The sequence below is a fragment of the Hypomesus nipponensis genome, chromosome 23 (assembly GCF_054491055.1).
Source record: "Hypomesus nipponensis isolate SF chromosome 23, ASM5449105v1, whole genome shotgun sequence".
In the NCBI taxonomy this organism is placed as follows: Eukaryota; Metazoa; Chordata; class Actinopteri; order Osmeriformes; family Osmeridae; genus Hypomesus; species Hypomesus nipponensis.
This window is the reverse complement of record NC_140383.1, coordinates 13,741,610-13,753,893: the sequence shown is the minus strand read 5'-3', so window position 1 is coordinate 13,753,893 and position 12,284 is coordinate 13,741,610. Positions and strand designations below refer to the sequence as shown.

The 12,284-nt window shown below is 42.8% G+C and overlaps 1 protein-coding gene across 2 annotated transcripts in view; it reads left to right on the top strand.

Moving 5' to 3' along the window:
* The window catches only part of thsd7ba (thrombospondin, type I, domain containing 7Ba), a 385,664-nt gene that overhangs the window by 147,831 nt on the left and 225,549 nt on the right, over nt 1-12,284 (top strand). For both annotated transcript variants that reach the window (XM_084689263.1, XM_084689262.1), the window contains exon 7: nt 1,076-1,276. In XM_084689263.1, coding sequence (XP_084545389.1) covers nt 1,076-1,276 — 201 coding nt within the window. The remainder of the gene's footprint in view (nt 1-1,075; nt 1,277-12,284) is intronic.

Below are 12,284 nucleotides of genomic sequence, written 5' to 3'. Positions count from 1 at the left end.
TGGCATTGATTGATTTAGTTTCAACACCACGGCAGTGGACAGCTCCCACTAAGAGCTTCTTAAGAGGCTTCTTTGGCGGGATCTTAAGAAGGCAGTTAAGAACGCGTCTGGGAAACACCCCTATCTTAGCGCTCCTTCTTAGCCGAACCCTTCTTAAGAGCCTTCTTAAGTCCTTAAGAACGATCGAATCTGGGAAACGCGGCCATTATCAGTGACCTATGCACTTTGTAAAGCTCTCTCCTGGAAGTCGCTTAGGATAAAAGCGTCTGCTAAATGAATAAATGTAAGTGGTTTGAGGTCATCCACAACGCTTTGAAATCACTTTTTGTCCATATGTCCCTCTCTCTCTCTTTTGTTGTTATGCTCTTCCGTTCTTTTCTCTTCCCATCCTTCTTTTTCTCCACTCACACTCCCCTTTACAATGTAAGGCTGGGTGTCACCCTGCCCCCACCTCACATTTGCCAAAATCTGGAGTTGCTGGACGGAGTTTCTACTTGATGGGTGTCACACCTAATTGTGAAACTTACTGTTGCATTGCTAGTCATATGTTCATAAGTAAGGGCCAATATTCGGGTCTGATTGGTTGTTCTACAAATAATAGTTGGGTGTAATAGTTGGGAATTGTGAAGCATTGTTCTTTGGATTCTCAATCTCCTGTGGACTTCTCCTCAGCTCTGGCTTGTCCTACTCCTTTTCCTTCCTTACCTCTTACTCTTTATCTCTGATTTACAATAATCAGGGTAGATTGTAAACCTTCACTTTGTATCATGTTTGCCTTTGATTTAATTCCTTTGCCATGTAATTAAATATTTCTGTTATTTAACGTTACTTTGACCATTCTTGCTCTCGCAGTCAAATAACTGCAATTCCAGCATATTTGGTTAATTCACTTTTCAGTTTAGCCCTCTTCCTTTAAACTTAGGGGAATAGTTTTAGTTGTTTGCCCTACAACAACCTTTAGCTTCTTCCATGACCTCCTTCTCTGCATTGTTTCTCTTTCCCTTTATCTCTCTCTCTCTGTCTCTCTCGTCTCTCTCTTAATTTCTCCCTCCCCACCCTGTGTCCCTTTCTGCAGGGTTCAGACAAAGGAGGAGGGTGGTCCTCTGGTCTCCTCCTGGTTCTCCAGACAGATGTATCCACCTGGTGGAGTCAATTCCCTGTGAGGAGCCAGCGTGCTACCTGTGGCAGAGCCAGCCCGGGGCCCTGTGTGTGCCCAGCACAGGAGGCTGTGGCCCTGGCATCATGGTCAACACCGTCCTCTGTGTCAACACCCAAGGTACCAGAGCCTTTATGTTGCTGATACCTCTGCTTCTCACTTTCCTTCTCACTTCTCACTTTATTCTGACATATCTGTGGATACAGTACACATACCTAACTTATTAATATGTTAATATGATGTAAGACTGGCCCACATTGATATAAACTACATTAACAAAGTTTTACTCCCCTAGCAAGATTAAAACATGACACAGACAAGAAGACTTACGCAGTGTAACTGACAGTTCTAATCTTGTATTTTAGCATCGTTAATCGTCAGAGCTCAGGTAGAATGAGCGTGTTGCTGTTCCCGGACCTTCAGAACAGCCCAAACAGATTATTCATTATGTATGAGGGGATGATCCTGTAGTGTACATGCATGGTGAACACACCCAAACCTGAAGTCCAATTTGGGGCTTTGCGCAAGCCCTTAATTGCTCATCTCCACAGATCATGCACCTAATTGCATATTTTTTTGCGAGTTTTATTATTCTGTCACAATAGATTACTTGTATGTTTATTAGTGAGACAGCGGACAGTCCAGATGAATTACCCAGAGAGAGACGCTAACGAGGTTTGACACAACACCCGAGAGCCATTGCTCAAATGGGTTGGAAAAAGGAAAAGTTGATTCAATTAATCACCCCTCACTCTTTTTTGGCAAATACGTCAACAAGTTGACACGTTGTTCCGAATTTAAGTTTTAATTGGCTTGAAGAAATCACCCACACATTACAGTTTTGCCTCATCCAGGGAATGATTATTATTTGTCTAGGAGACCAAACTGCGTGTTTTATCTTAAGCGTGTTTTAGCTGTTATTAAATCAGAATAGTTGGTTTCCAACTGATGGTGATTAACTACAGCGTAGTTAATAGCTTAGATAGGCTCCTTCCACCTTTAGACAGGCCCTCATTCACCAGCGATTTGCTGTGTCTCCCCAGGAGCAGCTGCAAGCCAAAGGAAAAAAGCCTCATTAAGTACATCCATATGATACTGAACATAACTGCTTTCAATAATGACTGGCTAATAGGAGCAGCAAAACCAGATAATGGACCTTGTCATTACAATGAACATTGCCCTTTTGCTGATCAGCTCATAATTGTATTGGATTTTAGATTGGTGGACACATACCGTATTGGAGATTTCAGGGCCATTACTGAGCTTTCAGTGAGAGTGTTTTTGTTACAGAGAGATAGTGTAATGGTGAGTTTGCTGTTGTGAGTGTTCCCATTCACCCAGAAGGCTCCCAAGAAGTGATAGCATGTTGCCACAAATAAGAGCTCACATGAGGAGGAAGTTTTATCAGCCCTCAGAGAAAACTGAATATTATATCTCTTTTATATTCTGGAAAGGTCCCTGAGAGAAATCAAATTGCTCCGAGGAAGTGAGGGTCTACTACACCCACATTACACTTCCTACAGCCCACTGGTCACTTTTAAAAGTATGTGTTCACATCAGGGAAGAAAGTTTTGCAACAGAATAGACTGAGGAATGGGCTGACTGATAAAATGTAGGCTGGTGAAATGGTATTGTTAAATTGTTAATGGTCATGTCCTGTCTCAAAAGCATTAGTTCATCAACACAAATTAACTTATTTCACCCAGCAAGGAAAATACCAGACTCAAATACTCTGGAGAAAGAAGTAGAATCTCTTCTGGTCTTCATTTTCCGCTGTAGGTGAGTGATAGTTGGGATAGTCAATGCCTCTTTATTATGAATGCAGCAAGTGTGCGTGACAGATTAATTTATCAGCCCTTCAGAGTCTGTCATTGCCCTGCGACCAGTGTTCAGCTCTCCCACCTGTCTTCTGTCTGGGTCTGAGATGGACTTCATCCCTACCCAGGACACAAAGACCCGAGGCAGGTAGACACAGCCCCCAGCACTTCGGCCCATGCGAGACATGCAGACTTGAAAAAGTAAAAGGTTCAGAGCTTTTTTAAATCCCTGGAGGCTATTTATCGCAAACCTCTTGCTTGTCTCCAGCTGGACAGCTTGAGCTCACAAACGATTTATGTTCATGTCAACAAGCAGCATTCATGGATGGTTGGTGTGAAGGCACTGTCGAGTGAGCAACTCCAGCTTCAAGTGGGACTACAACAGAGGTGTGAAAAAACACTAGAAGCGTATGGGCATGTTCCAACTGGACATCAGGGTTCTCCAGGATGTTGTGTGCGTTTTACTTGACCATTTGAAGGGCTCTGGGCCATTGCAGCAGTGCCCTGGTGGAACCAGAGACAGACAAGTGTGAGAGATCTAGGATGGAAATCAAAGCCTTATCTTGAATACCCACATACAAGATTTCGTTTGTGAAATGTGTTGAATTTACATTAACAAATGCATGAAATTACGGTGCCATACTTGAATTTGAAAGCCAACAGTATGTTTTTCTCTTCTACTAGAGTTTAGATGAAGCTTAACATGCATTTGTCTCTCCTTTCTCTCACATGAGCTGTTTTCATTTTTGTGACTTATATATATATATATATTAGTGCTGTCAGTTTAACGCGTTATTAACGGCATTAACGCAAACCCAAATTAACGGCGTCAATTATTTTATCGCGCGATTAACGCTCTTTTTGGCCTAGCAAACTTTGTAGTTTTTTTCACATGCTGTTGCAACAACTACCGACGTTAGAAAAACTACAACACCACACCGGATCTAGCTAGACCGGAAACAAAACAACAGGCACGCCAAACACTCGTTTGGCTTGCGAGCTAGCTAAAGAGTAGTAGCAGAGCCCGTTTACGGATATTAGACATTCTCTGGTAGTAGGCTAACGTTACGTTTTGAGTGAATGACGAGCGCGAGATGCCGAAATGGATGCCAATAAGATTCTGAATGGAAAGTTTGCTTTTAAAAAGTTGCCAAATGGTTCTATTGACAAGACCAGTGATCTGTGTGTTTTGTCGTTGTAAACTGAGCTATCATCGCAGCACGTCCAGTCTGAAATACCACTTGATGGCCAAGCACACAGCTGATGCAAATTCTCTGCCCCCTCGTCAAAGCCAGGCGATTGCAATGTTGTTTTCAATAAAAAAAATATTTGCACAAAGCAATCCGAACCACTTTTCTATGTTGATAAGAGCATTAAAATTTGAAAAAAGATTGGGACAAAAAGAAATCAGGGACATTTAGAATAGATAAAAATGTGCGATTAATTGTGATTAATCGCGAGTTAACTATGACATTAATGCGATTAATCGCGATTAAATATTTTAATCGTTTGACAGCACTAATATATATATCATATATAGGGAGTCAGGTGGCTGAACGGTGAGGGAGTCGGGCTAGTAATCAGAAGGTCGCCAGTTCAATTCCCGGCTGTGCCACATGACGTTGTGTCCTTGGGCAAGGCACTTCACCCTACTTGCCTCAGGGGGACTGTCCCTGTACTTACTGTAAGTCGCTCTGGATAAGAGCGTCTGCTAAATGACTAAATGTAAATGTAAATATATAAAATAACACGATCAGAAGATAAAAGCATCAAGTGAATAATGGTGCAGTCTATCAAGTGTTTTTATAACACTGGTAGTGTTGGTGTGGTTGGCTGTAGATCTTTAAAGAGAGCCTACTGATAACTTTCCTTTAAGACTCACAGTGCAACAGTTTGAAGCTCTTCTCTACCAGCTCAGACACTTCACATTGCTGCAAAGAATATATTTACTTAGGTGCGTAAATCATGTTTTTGTTGTGCGTGTACTCCAGGGAACTCTTCACATGTAACACATGAGAGGTACATTTCAATCTATTTTACACAATGTTATCAACTTGAAGGCTTTGAGTTTCATCCTCGCAGTTTCCCATTTCTCAAGTTTTGTCACATCGGTCACAGTGTGCGTGGGTGACCGCACATTCTCACGAAAGTTTGCGTACGAACTGGCGTAGGCTTCGCATTATTTTGTGCGGATTGTGTTAGGAAAAACCTAACTAAATAAAAGCACGGCCATGGCCGTGACACTAGCGCTGGGTGTGAACAAAAAAAAATGAGGTGTGGTTAAAAAAGACAAGATGACTTGAAGTAGGCTATATCAATTTACAGTTTGGCCTATTTTAATATATCTTTTTTGTCATTATCTATGTTAACCTGATTTCTAGGATATGTACCAAGTAATATATACATGGCTTGTGGTCGCTGGTGCTTCAGCACCCTCAAGAAAGACCAAAGCACCCCGATATCCGCCCCAGAAATATCCAATCGGAGAATCGGATGTTAATTGTACTGAGTCTGACACGGAGTAGTCCACTGATGCGTTTGTCGCGGATGCAGAGACGGCAGCTAGAACAACTGCAGTTCCATTCAAATTAACTTCACGAGTGACCACGTTTTGCTCATTTATTAATAGTACTTATATATTATATATATATATATATATATATATATATAAATGCACAGCTCCCCCTGTCAATGATAGCATCTGCGCCGTCCCTGCTTTTTTCCCATGTAGGCCTATCTCCCGAGTCTCACTCTGGATTAAGATGGAATTCTCAGAAGCTTCCCAATCTTGACTGGCCTCAGACTAATTTAGTCATATCTAACGCTCAGGAATTTATCCATCTCCCAATCTGTCTGTAATTATTATTAAAGTGAAGAGCTCTGCAGCTGATAGATATGAGGGAGAGAACAAACTGGGACGATATTCGCCAGAAAATCTATTTCTCATGTGAAATATGTACAGTAGCTGATCCCCCTCCTCACTTCTTTATCCCTCCCAGGAGACGGCCCTCTCACTGATTAAACCTCTCATCAATCCCGCCGCGATATCGCCTCAGCGGTGTGGATGGATTCACACTCAAGGTTACCTTACACATAAAAAAACCCACAATCAACAGTTTGCTTCAGAATTGTGTTTTTTCTCTCTACCTGCCCATTCCTCTCCGCTAAATTGGGTGCAGGCTTCATCGGTGTTATCTCCCAGATGAACACCAGTGCTTTTGTCACGTCTGCCATTAAAATGCTAATGCCTTTGGCAAGGTATCTAAGGTCACATGAGTGGCGGACGTGTTGATCAATAGAAGTGACAGTCGGTCATCAGATTAGGTTGTACCCCTTAGTGATGACTGCTCACTGCACCTACTGATACACAGAGATAGGGCTTTGTTCAAAATACTTCATATCAAAACCATTAACACTGTGTGAACATCTGACTGGGTATACTTCAGTGACTGATTCCCACTTCTTGTTTAAAGAATTGCCCAAAGCTTGATGCAGTGTGTGCGTTTCTCACAGATCATCAGTCAGTTCAAACGTGTGATTCAAAGACTTTCTGCTTTTGCTCCTTTGAAATGTTGAGTTGGACTCTAATGGACAATTCTTCCTCAAAACTGCAAATAACAGGTATGTGTGACTTTATTTAACCTATTATAACCACCAGGGTGACATGACACATGACTAAAACAGCAGTCTCTCTTGCGTCCTTTCCCAAAGGTCACTGCAGACTGCAGAAGTATAAACTATAACAAAACCAGCATGAGGGCCATATAGTGTTCGGGTGCATTGGTGTGTCAGTTAGTGATGCTGCCAGGACTATCAACTATCAGGAGCAGTGAATTATGCATCCAGTGGCAAATGGCCATGATGAACAAATAAACTCTGCCTCAAACCCTCACAAACTTTTCTCTACCTCCTCCACCCTTCTTAACCCACCTCCTTACCGATCATCACCTCCCACGGCTTCTCCTACCATTGCTACGCTGACGAAACGCAGCTGAACCTGTCATTCCCCCCGACTGATCCGGGGATCTCAGCTATAATCGAGGCCTGCCTCTCAGACATCTCTGCCTGAATGACCAAGCACCACCTCCAGCTGAACCTGGCCAAAACTGAACTTCTCATCATCCCGGCCAAACCTTCCATCTCCCACGACCTCTCAATCACCCTGGGATCTGCGACGGTGACCCCCTCTTCCTCTGCCAGGAACCTCGGGGTTACCATGGACGACAAGCTCTCCCTCACAACTCTGTCTCCTGGTCGTGTAAATTCACCCTCTACAACATCCGGAAGATCAGGAGATACCTGTCTGAGCATTCCACCCAGCTGGTAGTCAAAGCACTTGTCCTCTCCAAGTCAGACTACTGCAACTCGCTGCTCGCCGGTCTCCCAGCATGCACAACCCGCCCTCTTCAGAGGATTCAGAACGCATCAGCCCGCCTGGTCTTCAATCTACCCAGACGTTCCCATGTAACCCTGCTCCTCATCTCTCTCCACTGGCTTCCCATCATGGCCCGTATCAGATTCAAGACCCTGGTACTGACCTTCAGAGCTGTGAACGGGACTGCATCCGACTACATCAAGTCTCTCCTCCAGCCTTACACCCCCACCCGCCACCTACGGTCTTCCTCTGACAACCGTCTGGTGGTCCCACCGCTCAAGAGTGCCCACTCCCAACCCAAGCTCTTCTCCTGTCTGGCCCCCCAATGGTGGAATCACCTCCATCAGAGACACTAAGGGCCTCATTTACTAACATTGCGACCGCAGCTTAATCTGAGCCTTTGCCCAACCTCAAATAGTGCACAGTGTATTTCCACATTTTGCGTGGTATTTATCAAACCAGATCCTCGTCGGGCAATCAGCGCCTTACTCCACCCTTTAGTGTTGATTAGTGCGCAGTTAAAAGACGGGAGAAATCGCCTGCATGTTACTGCCACCCTGGGTGATTCGAGGAAAAGAAAAAGAAGGTTTGCCGAACAGGAGATAGAATTATTGGTTCACTAAGTTACAGCAAACTTTAACATGTTACAAGGAAGAAATACACCTCTCCTCACATCTCTTTGCGGCACACACCCACTTTCCCTTATATCCTCCCAGCAGCTGTAATCTGCGTTTTTACTCAAGTGCGCTGCCTTTGTAAATACGGTTTTATGTCTTTACCTGCTATTTTATGCCTGAAATGGGTGCAAACCTGTTAGTAAATGAGGCCCTGACTGTCTCTCCACCTTCAAGAAAAGGCTAAAAACACTTGGTCCGGGTGTACAACGGTTCTTAGGAATGATTTGCTAGACTCTATGTTAGTTTCCTTCAGGAAAACAATGACTTATCGAGGGACTTGTTTTTCTTGTTGGCTAGTTGTAACTGATTTCACTTCTTGTACTTGCTTTGATTTATATTATTGTTGCTTGCTTTCCCACAGGTACACTTTTGAGGTTGATGTTGTTTAATTGTAACTTGTTTAACAATATGCTCTTATGTTTCTTCCCATTTTCACTTATTTGCTTTTCACAATGTATGCTTCATGTTTTGGCAATCCACAATGTTTTTGGGGTTATCTCGTTGTTCATGATCATTGACCTATGCACTTTTCTAAAGCTCTTGGAAGTCACTTTGGATAAAAGCGTCTGATAAATGAATAAATGTAATGTAACTGCACAGAAGCAATATCCTCACAGGTCACTAAAAACTCTCCCCTTTTACTCTTTCACTCACTCTCTCTCATTCTCACTCTTTTTCTCACTTTCTCTGTGCCTCTCTCACTCCTCTTTTTGTCGTCCACTCACTCTCTTACTCTCATCCACACTCACTCATGGTCTCCCACTCCTTCTTCTCTTAATACAGGGGTGTCCAAAGTCCGGTTTCAATTGGCCCGCAGCTTCGGTCTTCTAATGTGTTATCTATGGCCCGCCAGCACTGTTAAATAAATAATAAAACTTTCAAATACAATTCCTCCTTCAACCGCTAGGATAGGGTATTGGACTTTTACTTTGGCATCGACCAAATGTTCGTCTCGCGAGAACAAGGCAACAGTGTGATCGTTAGTACAGCTTTACTGTTGCGCACACACTTGTCCAACCGACTTTCAAACACACGTTGCCGCGAACCGTTCTCTGATCATTTCTACCATGGCAAGTAAAAAGAGGAAATTTGACAGTGAGGGCCGCCGCTTTCAGGAGAAATGGGAATTACAATATTTCTTCACTGACACTCGAGGCAACTGTGTTTGCCTAACTTGTCAAGAGACAGTTGCCTTGTTTAAGGAATTCAATGTAAAGAGACACTACCAGACAAAACATGCTAACGCATTTGACAAGCTAACGGCGAGTGACCGTGCTGAAAAAGTTAAACAACTCAAAGCTGCTCTGGCTTCACAACAGCGATTCTTCATGCGGGCCAATGATTCAAATGAAAACATTACCAAAGCAAGCTACGAAGTGGCCATGTTAATAGCTAAACATGACAAACCTTTTACAGAGGGTACGTTTATCAAAGACTGTGTCATGAAAATGGTGGAGAACATTTGCCCCGAGAAGAAGCAAGAATTTATGAACGTTTGCCTGGCTCGTAATACTGTGGCACGGAGAATTGAGGACATATCGTCAGATATTCATAGACAATTGGGGGACAGGGGAGTGACTTTTGATTATTTTTCATTAGCCTGCAATGAAAGCACAGATGCATCTGACACTGCACAGCTACTGATTTTTTTAAGAGGAGTTGATGACAACATGAAGGTAACAGAGGAGCTGCTTGACCTCCAAAGCCTCAAAGGCCGAACAAGAGGAACGGATTTATTCACTGCTGTTAGTGCCGCTGTTGAGGATATGAAACTACCATGGAGTAAAGTTTGTGGGATTATTACCGATGGTGTGCCTGCCATGACTGGTGAACGAAGTGGATTGTCCACACTGATCTGCAATAAAGTCAGCGAAGAAGGAGGTAACGCTATAAAACTCCACTGTATAATTCACCAGCAGGCTCTCTGCGCAAAAATTCTCAAATTTGATCATGTTATGAAACCGGCGGTAAAGGCAATAAATTCCATTCGATCTAAAGCTCTATAGCACCGCCAGTTTCAGCAGTTCTTGCTTGACATCCAAGCTGAATACGGAAACGTAATATATCACAATGATGTGAGGTAGCTCAGTCGGGGGTCTGCATTGCAGCGATTTTTCTCTCTCAGAGGGGAAATCAGAATTTTTTGGGATGAAAAGGGGCAACCAATGCAAGAACTGTCAGATCCTGTATGGCTGGCAGATTTGGCTTTTTTGGTTGACATAACAAAGCATCTGAATGCACTGAATGTTAATCTTCAAGGACGAGACGCAGTGGTGAGCCAGCTATATGCACACATCAAGGCCTTTGGAAGCAAGCTGCAACTTTTCCGAAGACACTTGTCACAATCAGAACCCTGCACTGCACATTTCCCAGCTCTGAAAGAGGTCATTGACAGTTTTCCACAGGACAACATCGGTGCGCAAATGGAGAGGTATGCAACAGACGTCACATCTCTTTCTGTGGAATTAAACAAACGCTTTCGGGATTTTGCAGCTATAGAAAAGGAGATGTTGCTTTTCTCTTCTCCCCTCTCCGTGGACCCTGATGATGCTCCTCCACAGCTGCAGCTGGAGCTCATTGAGCTGCAGTGTGACGACGAGTGGCGCGGCAGACACCAGCAGCTTTCTCTTGTTGACTTTTACCGGCAGCTGGATAAAGGAAAGTTTCCAGAAATGCGAACACATGCGAAGAAAATGCTGAGCTTATTCGGCTCCACATTTGTGTGAGCAGACATTCTCTGCCATTAATTTAAACAAGAGCCGATTGAGGTCAAAACTAAGTGACTCCCACTTACGTGACATTTTAAGCATCTCAACCAGTGCCGTCAAACCCGACCTGGCCTGTTTACTGAAATCCAGATCTCAGTATCACCCTTCTCATTATTGTCAGCAAGTTATCTGTTTCTTTGTCAATCTGAAATTATGTGTTTTTTAAGAATAACATCTGTCATTATTAACAGTGAAAATCCAAAAGCACAGTTAATATATGCACTTGGACTTATGGCACTTATTTTATTAAACTCTTGAATAAGATTTGGCTATAACTTTTGATGTTATGTACCTATAAATGTGACACAATCTATTACTGTCTGAATAATCTTCTGAATTTTGCTCTGTCTTTTACATGTTTTAACAGACAACAGACAGCATTACTTATTACTCCTGTTTAAAATGAAAGGTAAAGGTATTTCATGGAGTTTGTTCAATGTTATCTGACTCCAGATATGAATGAAAAGCAGAATTGTGTTTTTACAGTTGTTCACGCCTGACTGAGTGGCTTATATTTGGTTACATTGCCATTAAAAAATTGTGACAATGAAAATTGTTTATTATTTGCATGTAACTTTTATGGTTAAAAAATTTTTGGCCCCCGAGCATCTTCACATTATCAAATCAGGCCCTCTTTGAAAAACGTTTGGACACCCCTGTCTTAATATATCTCTCTCTCAGCATTTGTGAATTCTTCAAAAATTTTACAGGAAGGCTTCCAGGGTTCCCATCCCTGACTCGGTGGTTTCCTGTATGATAACAGTGGGTTTAAAACACTGTAGGTGTGCCAAGACACAAATTAATCTGGAGCTGCATGCAGCAAACAGTGGTATTATATCTGAGTAGGAGCCCTGGCGACAAATCCATATAATGTATTAATAATGCAGTGACTCACCTAGGGTAGAGATCTATTTATAGGAGACCCCCACGTACACTTACACAGACACATACACACATGTACACACAAATACAAACACACATTTGCCCCCAAACTGGAGAATCCTCATGAATTATAAACTTCTAAATGTCAAAAAGTACATAGATACACACACAGACATGCACACGCACACACTAGTCAATGCAGAAGATGTAATTCTTCTAGAGATCTAATAAGAATTTTGGGGATTATTTGAGAAAGACTGTTTGACAAAAATGATTCTATTAATGACTTCTCCCTTACAAACAAACCTGATGTGTGTCTGTCCTGTGCAAGACCTCTCTACTCCTCACAGCAGTGAAATTATTTGTGCACAGTAGAAAACCTGTCATTGACATGTGATGAGGTTGATGCCATTGAAGGAGAACCAAACTGTCTGCTTTGTTGCTGCTGCTTTGTGGTCATTCAGAGACGAGCCAGTGTTGTCGGTGTGTTCAGTCAATAGCGCTGACAATAATCTGTTAAATGATGTATTCTCTCAGGAGAGGATTCTGGGAGTGCAGTCATCTGCTCCGACTCAGGCCGGCTTTGATCAATGCCTTGGATTGTCTGTG